Raw genomic sequence first — 12,088 nt, forward strand, 5'->3', positions numbered from 1 at the left:
TAACCCGACCATTTCTCGAATGCATACCTTTGAATACTATCTCCTGTTCTTCAAGGTCTACAGAGCGAGCAGAAATTTACAGATCCCTACTACTCTGAGCCCTTTCCCATTGTGACATCTTCATGAACAACACTCCCGTCTGCATCTAACGCTCTATGTTGACGTCCCCCAGAGAAGAAAATTGTTTAGTTCACTACATATTGAATGCAAGATAGAAACTTACTCCTTAGTCTCCCTGTCCTGAGGTATTTTCACGATAGGAATAGTAATTATAGCAATAGCGCCGAACACTGAAGCTGTAATAAATCCTTTATTATATACGGGAGCGTCGACTTGCTGCCAGACCAGGAGTGGAAGCCAGGCCCCAACGACACTGACCATTAAATTCATTGTGGCTAGAACAAGGGCTCGCTCTTCGGTATCGTCGGTACAGATTTCGTTCGCCCAGGTGTTCAGTTGTTAGGGCAGACACCATTATATCACATGTATGTTGTTAGAAGGGAAAATAAAACTCACGTAAAGACTATACCCGACATACCAACGAGATAGTAACAGGCCCAGCGCCAGCCCTCGGCAATATGCCAGCCAGCCAAGGAACCCATATTGATGATGTTAGAAATCTAAAGTATACAATGTTAGTATAACTAGTTACTCCCAGAGAAAAATAAAAGGGGGGGCAAATACCACTCCAAAGAGAAGAACTCCCCATCGCTGTCCATTCAAGAATGCGTCCGACACCCATGCGAAGACTAGTGCAGAGAATACCTGAATTTCATACGTTCCTGTAGGGTAAAGATTAATTTGCTGAACGGTGTATTTGGGATTTTTATGGTCTTTGAGGTACTGTGGGAAAATGGGAGTTCCGCTTGTTCCGCTGATCATGTATATTTATTAAGTTATAAGTAGATAGTACTTATTTCTTTTAAAAGCTAAGAATATGCCTGCAGAGGGCCGTTTGTCTTCAAATGTTGTCCCTGGACATAAAATTGTTATATAATTCACCTTACATATATAGCACAGAACATACATGGAACTTATTTATAATATATTATTTTCTAACTATTATAGCGTTCCATGTTGCACTATGTGCCGTGATTAAGCTTTTTCTTGATGCAAAAATGAAGATATTACTCAATTTCCTTATCTTAGCAGGATAGTTAGAGCCAACGGTCAAGATGGGTCTCGGAGCGGGGAACTTCTCTATCTTGCTGAGAAAGTAACGTACGGATCGCGATAACCGGAGACTAACGCTGACTTCTCCGCAACACAGAATCTCCTCCGAAATACCACTCAGTAAAAAAGATGGCTAGCCAAGAGACTGTCCAGAAAGTCCTCGATGATATTCCTCTCCGGTACCGTGGGCCAGGTGGTGCTATCGCCATCATCAAGGATGGAGAGCTTATTGGACAGCGTGTCTGGGGATACGCCGATGTTGATCAACGTGTCCACCTTACTCCTGAAATGCAGATGCCCATCTGCTCAATTACAAAGCAGTTTGTCTGCGCGCTGTTGCTTGACCTGAAGCGCAACCCGACTCCCAAAATGGCTGCCAAGGGAGACATCGATGCCCAGTTTGAGGAGAAGTTTCGGGAACTGCTTCGTCCCGAGTTGACCAACGATAGCGGGTTGACTATTGATCACCTGTGCGATATGCAGTCTGGTCTCCGTGATTACTGGGCCATGACGGCACTCTGGGGCACCAAGCCAGAAGATGAGTTCCTCGTTGAACGAGACTGTCCGCCGATGTTGGAACGCACAAAGTCATTCCATTTCAAGCCGGGCACGGAGTTCTCTTACTGCAACGTCAATTTCCATATCCTTGCCCGCCTCATTGAGCGTGTCACTGGGGAGTCACTTGGAAAGCTGCTGGCCGAACGCATCCTCAGGCCGGCTGGCATGGAGACTGCATTCCTCTGCCCAGACAACGCCAAACTCCCGCCACCATGTCTCGGCTACGAGGGGACAGAACAGACGGGCTATTTCCCCGCTGTGAATCGAATGGAATGGTCGGGCGATGCTGGATTGGCTGCGTCCCTTACCGACATGATTGCTTGGGAGAAGCATCTGCACAGCCTATATGCTGATCCACAAAGTTGGTACCACCAGGTCTGTCAGCCCATCACTTATGCCGACGGCACGCATGCCCCTTATCGCTATGGTCTAAGTCATATCTACCTCAATGGTGTGGATACGCTAGGTCATGCCGGTGCGCTCCGTGGCTACCGGTCTCATCGGCGCCATGCTTTGCAAGATGGCCTATCTGTTGTGATTTTGTTCAATCACGAACCAGATGTCATGTCTGCCACTGAAGATGTCATGCGGACTCTTTTGCATAAGCCTAAGCTGGAATATCTCCCTGTGGAGCCAAGTTCCGCTTGGGTTGGTAGTTTCCTTGACCAGGAAACACAGCTGTCCATTACAGTCAGCAAAGGACCTGCAAAAGGAGAGCTTGTCATTGCCTATGCTGGTGGCCCTGAAACCATCAAGCTCACTGACCCCAGCCATGGTGATGCTCCAGGCATGTCCGCAAGCGTTGATGGAGATGTACTGCACATACATCGCATTCGGGACAACAGAAAGCTTGAGGCTCGACGCCTTGTTCCACGCGATTCCAGCTTCAAGGATAACTCGCTCCAGGGTGACTACAAATGTACCGAGATCGAGTCAGTTTTTCACTGCTGGGGCGATGCAGGAATGTTGTATGGAGAATTTGATGGATATCTTGGTCAAGGAACAGCAACTAGCATGAAGTATCTTGGTGATGATGTTTGGATCTTGACCTGCCCCCGAGGACTTGATGCTCCGGCACCAGGAGACTGGACTGTGGTCTTCCACCGCGATGAAAGCGACTGTATCATCGGGTTTAAGATTGGATGCTGGCTAGCAAGAGGACTTGACTTTGTCAAGTTTAGCACGAAGATCTGATCCCATTGTTTTCTATAAAATCAAAAACAGGTCGATGAAACAATGTATTCTTTGCTCGGGTCCTTCCACTAACTGTGACCTTAAAATGTTTTAATTCACCAAAACTTTAATCGATTGGATAGAAATACATAATATATTTAATAATAAAAGACCTAAGATTTTCACAATTAAGTATAAATTCATAATTTGTTCTCATATTTTTAACCGCTTATTACCACAGGATGGATTCTATGGAACCCCGCCTCGCTATCAAATCAGACGCGATCCACAAAAAATCTGCCACCGCCTTGTCTCTTGTCTATTCAAACAGCGACAACCAAGCATCGAAAACTTTTCAGACAGAGCTACTGGATCGGTCCAACTCGGAGACGCATTGCGATTACACGCATACAGACTGCCACTCAGAATATATTCCCAAAACTCATTCTTTTCTATCGAATTTTATATTATACTTGTTTGAAGGCTTTCGCAGCCCCGCACATTCATCATGGCGACCACCGTGGATAAGGTTGGACTGCATTGCCCCTGTTGTGGCTAAAACCATAAAAAACTAACAAAATGGATAGATCAAAGAAATTGAGAATGAGGTTCGCCGGGCCTTTTCATGTATGTGCCTGCGACAGACTCAACTAATACTGTGTATAGATGGCCAAGACTCAAAAAAATAAGGCTACGTCATACCATCTGGGTACGCGCCCCTCGATTGTGACCACCAACCACGAAATATTCAATGATTTGGCAATCGATCTGATAGGATGCTTTAGGACAATTGAAGGCCAAACTTGCCAAGCTTAAAAGAGAGCTTTTGACTCCGTCTGGTGGGGGTGGAGGAGGAGGCGGTAAGTTGGTGGGATGGTGTTGAAAGTATGCGATATACTGATTCAATATACTAGTTGGTTTCGACGTCGCCCGTACAGGTGTTGCAAGTGTGTATGTATACAAATTCATTATGTTTTGTGTTTTATGGTAGAAGCTTACATTGTGAAGGGGATTCATAGGTTTCCCATCGGTCGGCAAGAGTACATTGATGAGCAGACTGACTGGCCAGCACTCTGAAGGTTGGTGTTTCGAGTAATGTATGTGAAGAAAGGTTACTGAGAGGATACCAGCTGCTGCTTACGAATTCACCACTTTGACTACGGTCCCCGGACAAGTCATCTATAATGGAGCAAAGATTCAGATTCTGGATTTGCCTGGTATTATTGCGGGTGCCAAAGATGGCAAGGGTCGTGGTCGTCAGGTCATTGCTGTAGCAAAGACATGCCATTTGATCTTCATTGTGCTGGATGTCAACAAGCCGTTGACAGATAAAAAAGTTATCGAAAACGAGTTGGAAGGGTTTGGAATCAGGATCAACAAACAACCACCAAACATCGTCTTCAAGAAGAAGGAGAAGGGAGGAATTTCCATCTCCAGCACAGTTCCGTTGACAAACATCAGCCACGATGTAAGCTGGCAAACTAACGTACTGCGATGTTCACGACTGACGATGGACTCCAGGAAATCCGAGCCGTGATGAGCGAGTACAGAATTATCTCCGCAGAAATTGCAATCCGTTGCGACGCTACTATCGACGACCTTATCGACGTGCTCGAGGCTAAGAGTCGACGCTACATTCCTGTCATCTATGCTCTGAACAAGATTGATTCTATTTCGATCGAGGAGCTAGATCTGCTATACCGAATCCCCAACGCTTGCCCGATCAGCTCCGAGCATGGATGGAATATTGATGAGCTTCTGGAGCAAATGTGGGACAAATTAAATCTTCGACGAGTGTATACCAAACCCAAGGGCAGGCAGCCTGACTACACAGCACCTGTGGTGTTACGAAGTACGGCGTGTACTGTAGAGGACTTTGTAAGCGAACTGTTTTCCTAGCTAGTTTGTTGATTGCTAACTCAACTCTAGTGCAATTCCATCCACAAGTCCATTGTCGAACAGTTCAAGGTGGCTATTGTGTACGGGCGATCCGTCAAGCACCAGCCGCAGCGAGTTGGGCTTTCTCATGAGCTTGCCGATGAAGATATTCGTGAGTACCGCTGTCGGAAAAATACGAAACATTGACTAACATAAACTTAACAACTTGATAGTCACAATTCTTAAGCGATAAGACAATCAAGCGAGAGCTTGGGCGCATTTTGAACCGGGCGATTGCACCCCACACTGCAATGCATAGAGCGTATAGTTGGATATACTATGTGGCTGGTGCGGGGCTGACACTGAGTCGTGAGCACAACTGCAGTTCGATTGATGTCTCTCATAACAACACCACGACGCTACTTCAAGGCGTGACACCAGTCAAAACGGGCGGGAAAGTCGGCCCACTTGAAGCAGGAAAGGGCTAATTTCGACGAAAGTCGGGGACAAAGCCGACGTGACACAAGAGCGATGTAGTGTGTGACATGTTCTGAAATATGACTTTGCGACTGGTGTTTAGGATTTACATAAGAGAACTTGAACAAGCCGCTCTTTGTCGATTGTACAGTTTCATCCATGTTACATATAACGCATATTACACAACATGATAATTATCCGACCCCTCGTTGTGAGTGCAAACTGCACGTTGCAATGACTACAAGTAAGATAATAAGATTACATGTATGACCACGAGATATGCCCCTCAGACGCAAAACACCACCAATATCCTGGCTCGAAAAAGCCACAAAATTAGATCAGTCTAAATTTTAATAATTAATAACACCACATATTAACCATCGTCTAAAGTATTCCGTAAATAGTTTTTATAGTATTAATAATACGATGATACTATAACTATGATCAATCATACCAAGTTCGGTATATTATAGACTAGGGCACGGTCAGCACCATAACATTATCATTCAACATAATGACAAAACTAGAGCTGTCAATACTCAATAACAATAGCTATTTAATAAGGCTCTTCCCGTCTTTATTGCTTTTTTTTGTTTGTCAAAATAATCTTATTTTTTGAACCTTCTTTGTCGCTACCAACAATCTCTTTCCATTTACGGACGAAAGGCCGGTCTCGATCGAGAGTTTAGGACTCGAGCCGGCATTCCCGGATTGACATCCTTTCTCTAGTTGCCTTAGTAGGTAATACTAGGTATTAGTAGTTAGACCGATTAATGCAACCGGTTAATGATTATTTTAGACTATTTGCCGCTGCATATCACGATGATCAGGGTTTGAAAAGAAATTAAAAAAAGCAATAAAATTTAATTTAATTAAATTAAATCGAAAAGGAGGAGCCGAAATTCGTTGGAAAAAAGACTGGTATTTTTGGGACTGGGCCAATTGGCGAGAAGTTAGAGCTAAGGGGGCCGTACCTAAGACGATCTTAGTCTCAACTATGTAAGAATAGTAATAGGCTTGTCATGTCCAATAGACAGAAAAACTATGTAGTACTACTAAACACCACATTCAATTTTCAAACAAAGAAGACGACACATTCGTTAGATGATACCTAGTTTTCTGAACAGTGAATGCTGAATAAGAAATAGTAAATACTAATACGAAGTAATGTAGATGTTAATGATGAACAGTCTCCACTGCTGGCCCACGGAGGGGCATCCTGAATCGCCCCATCTCGCCAATATTACTCCGTAGGCCACTCATATTAATATTCTCAACCAGACTAGAATACAAGCATGTTGTGCAGTGTCATGACGTTGGGCCGCAGCGCCCGCTGGTCATGCGGATGGCAGGACACACCGCTATATATGCCATGACACTACTCGCATACACAACTACATCTACCATTGTATATAGTATATAGATATTACATATGTACACTATGTAGTATATACATGTTCCTATTTTCGATATCTGGATATACTGTGCAGACGATCTAGTTCAAATGTTGCTGGGAAACTCAGGGTGTCGGAGTTAAATATTCGCGAGCCGAATAATCACAGCTAGTGCTAGATAAAAATAACAGTAGCGATAAAAACGATAATAATAAGATAATATAATAATATAATATTATCATAATGACGACCAACTTGTGAGGAGTACTAAGTACTAGGCTAGCAGCGATACTAATCGCATTAGGGGATATGTACGAAGTTGATCGATCCAGTCGTGGTGTGCAACAGGCCCCGTAACAATACACCCACTTCGATACAGCCGATCACGACGGTGCGTACTAAGTAATCGGCAGTATCGCCGTACTGTAACATTCGACTGGCCAGCGCGAATTCTCCCCGATCTTAGACTCCTCGCTGGCGCTTGTTACGAGGTGAAACCAACATTGGTCAGCACAATGACGAGGATGAGTGCAGGTCAGCGTCTACAGTCTTACTTAGTGCCAATCCGTATAATTATTGTCCTGTTTGACCGATATTGGTTTCTGTCATGATGGCTCCACCGCGATGACCTATTTACTATTTATTCGTAGTGAGCGTTAGCTTATACGGACGTAGTTGGTACTTGATACAAGAGTAATCACCATGTTCATGCTCACTCATCATCTTGCCGAACACCCCTGTCGTAGCTTAGACAGGCTGCTGCTGATCGGTTATAGCCTCGGCAAGCCAGCGGCTACAGTCAACTTGGGACTAGTTGAGTAATTATGAACAGTTGGCCGTCCATTGGCTGGAACGCAGAGACGGAGAAGGGCGAGCAGAGAGGACGTGAAGAATGAACAATGAATTGTTTAGTCGTTGTAATAGCGTAGGGTCGGCCCTTCCGTTCCTGCTGGCCCTAATCCAACAACATTGACGATGGACCCAAGGAACCTGATTAGCCACCGGCTGATCAATCGTGATGCCAGATGGGCGAGGCGATAACGGAGGTTGTTATATGATGCCATATGCGCCGTTCCTGACAGATAATCGGGGTGAAGGCTTCTCGCCGCCGCCATGTGCTACATTGTGATCCTCGCTTATTGGCCCAGCAGGTGGGGCCTGCCAAATTTACACCGCAGGCTACTGCCAATGGCACGCCGTCGCCGCCCTCCTCGACAAGACAGGCCTGTGATTGGTTGGATATTCCTCTTTATTTTACTTCGCGTTGGTCATGGTATATGGTTACCTCTAGAATCGAATCTCCAATTAGCTCTGCGAGGTGCGGTACATGGCTAACACAGATTTAGCGTCGGCTTTCGGGCTATACCAACAATGACGGTACATTTTTATGGTACTCCATAAAATAGCCCAAGCTAGTACTAAAGTCCTAAGAATGGCGCGAGTGTATCTCTGCCCACTCTCGGGCCGCTGTGGGCATAATCGATTGCCTTTCTGACCACAGGCAACGCTAATCAGCGCTAGGCCACGCTAAGCACTGTTCAGAGCTTTGTCTAGCATACTAAGGCGGCTAGCGCGGCCGGCGTGCAGCCAACCAGCCCGCGGTCCGGGCTTCCCCGTCTAGGAGGGCCTGACACTGCCGGTGGGCCGCTATGGCCCAGTAGCCAATCAGCAGCACGCCTCCTCGATCGTCCTGCGCCCTGAGGAACCGCCTTGCCCCAAGGGTCTTGGCGGCCCTCGCGGCTTCCCCAAGGATTTGCGGTACATGAGCCCGCTAAGCACAGGGCATCCACGGATGCCCTAAGGGCCTAGGCGGCTACTGCTACGCCATGTGGGACGCTGCTTCCGACAGCCTCGTTTTGCCTGCGAATCAGCACGGAACAATATGTTAGCATGAGGAAGGAGCAACCAGGAAACAAAGACAGAGAAAAGCAGACTTCAGCACTTGCTAATTATGATTCCGAAGACGACGAAGTAGGAAGAGCAAGTACTAAGGAAGGAGCGGGGAATGCGTGCGGCCCGGCCCTGTTGCTCAGTCGCTCCTGCCAATCTTGCCTAAATGCTTATCGCCCAAGCCGAAGTCCAGCCAGCCCAGCCAACTTCCTCCTGGGCACCCTTGGACTCCCACTCTATAGCACCATACACTGTAGTACATTGGAAAGGATAGTTATATCCTTCCCATCATCAACCATGGTATATCCCTGCCGCCTGCAGGTCCAAATGACTCGGTGCTTCGGCACGCTGAAACCGCAATTACTCGTCAAGAAAGCGCCCATCCTCTGACGTCGCCGGTTGCGCTGGGCATGGCTTGCAGCGGCTACCAGGTTAGCCTCTTCCTAGCCCACCTCGCGTTGCACTGCCCGGCTTGCTAACTGCTAACTGCTAAGTAGTTAATACTAGTTGCTTGTTTGTGGCCATCATGCAATCGCTGATCATCATCGTATCTGACTAGCTATGACAGGATGACAGGAACAATGAAGCTACTAACTTGCCTAATTCTGGCATCGTGCCTGGCCATCGAAAATGATCCAAATGATCCAAATCACCTACCGCAGTTGCAGTTCATCTCCCCGTATGGGGCACACTGCATCAACCTGCGCCGATCTTGCCTTTGCGCAACCCGCAGCAACCGAGATTGCCCCTAAATGGGATACGCAGTGAACCGATGTGGAAAAAGAAACCATGCCAGAGCAGACTCCGGACAGACCTCGCGCGTCCGGAGTTACACGTAGCTTTGAGACCATGCTCGTCTGACATCTGGAATCCACCTTCCGATGGCTGGTGCCGTTTTCTGTGGCCTTCTATCAAGTACGTACATACGTATTAACCTCGTGTCGTCGGGCTCTGTCAAATCCGATTGCCCAATCAACCGCGGTGTTGACTTTTCCAGTCCTCCCGGGCTCACTTTCAGACTGGCCTGTCCCTGTCAACACGTTATGCGGCGAGCACACTTCATCGTGACCCAAATCTAGCGCCGACACATGAGCCGCCCGTCTTGGTCCATCCAATGACCCTATTCAATGTTCTATGTTGATACTGGATAGCTCTGCTTGCCATCATTCTCTTTACCTGTGCCGTCGCTTCAGTCTCGACGTCTAGGGTTATCGCTACCCCTTTCGGCCTGGGACCAAACTCTATCGTGGCCTGCCGCCTTCATTGCATGGCTTGTATTATTATTACTCCATAGCTTTGACCATGCTCCTCGCACGTTGAAGTGGAATGAACTGGCTTGGCAATCTTTCACATCCCTCATGAACGAGGACACGGATATTCCTTACGGTGACCTCGAGCATCACAAAGCTAGACAGCAGCCCTAAACGATGATCATCGTAGCGATTTGCGACTCTCCAGACTCCAGACTCAGCCGAAACTAAGCAGAGCGCGCCTCTGATTCGACTGTGCCAATGACGCCAACTCCGATGGCCGGACGCTTTTCTTGATTCACCTTCGGTTCGGTACGGTATCGACCTGGTACCGAGTTGTTTTTACAGCGTGGTAAAATGGCCTAACTTAGCGTCTTGCAACCCCCATGCCGAAATAACTGGCAAAGCAGCCAACCAGTCCAGGGCTCCCCCACCATTTTCTCTGCTGTGAAGCCAATCACCGCACCGGTCTGCCATTTTATTTCCCAGGTGCGCATTATTTCCCTTTTTTTTTCCCTCACATGTTCTTAAGTTTTTTCCCCTTCCCCCCGTTTTTTATTTACCGCTACCCGCCTAGGACGGTTGGCGCGATTTTCATACGGACTGGAACCCATTTGAATGGTGGTTTACATTGTCACTACCTGCCCTAACCTGCCGAATCGGTCGAATGAAGGTACCAGTTGACCCGTTCCTTGAATAATCCCACCTGATCAGTCTGTCACCGTAGCGGTGCTGGGCCTCTCGTTATCCGTCTTCCTCATTCTGTAATCTAACCAGCACGGTCAATTGGTTAGGCACAAACTGGAGTAGAAAACGGCCCTTCCATTTGACATTCCATGATCCGCTTGTCTGTCTGTTCTGCAGCCGGGCGAACATAGACACGCAGTATATGTTGACATTGGTGCCCACAACAAGGAAATAAACCGTTCCGGCTGTGGCTCTGCTTGCCTTGCTATTGTTTATCATTATACCCGCCAGCCTTGCAGCAGACTATTACCCCTCAATAACCACCCTGTCAGTCTCCCTAATCTGCAGCTTGCGGCAAAGTTTCGCTGTTAGCTTTTGGCCTGCATACATCGGCTCCATCGCCTCCCTGGGATTGTCTGGCCCTCATCGATCCCTATATACAACAAGTCGCTAGCATTTCCTTCCCCCCTTCTTCTTCCCATCAATCGCACGGATTACGTCCTGTTCCTGATCCCGCTGATGATCCACGCCGGCCTGACCATGAGTTGCGACATCTCCACGGACTCGGAATCTTATCAGTGCGATTGAAATTTGAAAGCTTGGTTCTTTCTTTTTCCTTTTTTTCCTGCGCCTTTACCTGCGCGCAATTAAACTAGCCAAACACGACTTGGGCTGCCTCAGGAATCAACGCGCCTTTTGTGCCTGATCGCAGCAGGGACGATGGACACAGAGGCCCACTCTCAGGACAACGAGTATGCCAGCTCGCCATGGGTCGATATAGGAAGCTTTGAGCCTCCTGCTCCTCATCACAGCCCACCCCTGCCGGATTTTCATGGCTTCAGCTATGGATCTCCGCCTATCATGCCCATGGAACCGGCGTACAATATGACGGTGCCGCCGCCGTACTCCACGCTTCATCTTCCCATGCCTTCTCATCCGTGGCCCAGCATGCTCACGACCCAGGCGAGCTTTCCGGAGAACACTCTGTCGCCTGCGCCACCACCGACTCTGTCTATCCCTCAGCCAGTGCCTATTCGTCCTGTCCAGACGACTCCTGCGCCAAGTGCGCCCACGCCGCGGCGGACATTGACAGATGAGGACCGCCGTCGAATGTGTCAGTATCATGAAGACAACAAGTCGGCAAAACAGACCGATATAGGAGGTGAGAATCCCGCCCTATTTATTTGTGTATAACGACGAAGTTCCTGATTGTTTTGTTTTTATATGCAGCTCTTTTTGGTGTCGAACGAAGGTAAGATATACCCTTTTCCTGTTCAGATCAGAGTTGCTAACGCTCAAAAGCACTGTCTCCAAAGTCCTGCGTCAAAAGGAGAAATACCTGAGCATGGACGATGGGAGTCGTTCCCCGATTAAGCGAAGCAAAGGCAAAGTCCCTGATATTGAGAAAGCCCTGGCAAACTGGGCGAGAAACTATCAGCGTCAGGGGTTTCCCTTGACTGATGCGATGATCAAAGAAAAGGCTCATTTTTTCGCCACTACTTGTGGTGGTTCCGACGGCAAACAGAGGGTCCTGACAGCTAGTTGGCTCGAAAAGTTCAAGCAGAAGAACAATCTGTCTGGATTGAAGTCTCGGAAGAACTCGGTCGA

The 12,088-nt window shown here is 47.6% G+C and overlaps 2 protein-coding genes across 2 annotated transcripts; both read left to right on the forward strand.

Moving 5' to 3' along the window:
• Positions 1-1,112: 1,112 nt before the first annotated feature.
• Positions 1,113-3,116, forward strand: BGW36DRAFT_385254 (beta-lactamase/transpeptidase-like protein). Its single transcript, XM_046216894.1, has one exon. It carries the CDS (start codon positions 1,303-1,305, stop codon positions 2,923-2,925), a length of 1,623 nt encoding a protein of 540 aa, XP_046068722.1. The 5' UTR covers positions 1,113-1,302; the 3' UTR covers positions 2,926-3,116.
• A 296-nt stretch (positions 3,117-3,412) lies between these two features.
• BGW36DRAFT_430596 (putative GTP binding protein) lies at positions 3,413-5,035 on the forward strand (the record flags this gene model as incomplete). The annotated part of the gene is made up of 10 exons (XM_046220863.1): positions 3,413-3,433; positions 3,492-3,512; positions 3,571-3,613; positions 3,690-3,764; positions 3,819-3,855; positions 3,913-3,983; positions 4,035-4,372; positions 4,426-4,782; positions 4,834-4,954; positions 5,016-5,035. The coding sequence occupies 10 exons, from the start codon at positions 3,413-3,415 to the stop codon at positions 5,033-5,035; spliced, it is 1,104 nt and encodes a 367-aa protein (XP_046068723.1).
• Positions 5,036-12,088: the final 7,053 nt, after the last annotated feature.

The sequence above is a fragment of the Talaromyces proteolyticus genome (genome assembly GCF_021365285.1).
Source record: "Talaromyces proteolyticus strain PMI_201 chromosome Unknown BGW36scaffold_10, whole genome shotgun sequence".
NCBI classification, from domain to species: Eukaryota; Fungi; Ascomycota; class Eurotiomycetes; order Eurotiales; family Trichocomaceae; genus Talaromyces; species Talaromyces proteolyticus.

Excerpts from the sequence above, each read along its gene's own strand:
- BGW36DRAFT_385254 (XM_046216894.1), top strand. The coding sequence starts at position 1,303 with ATGGCTAGCCAAGAGACTGTCCAGAAAGTCCTCGATGATATTCCTCTC.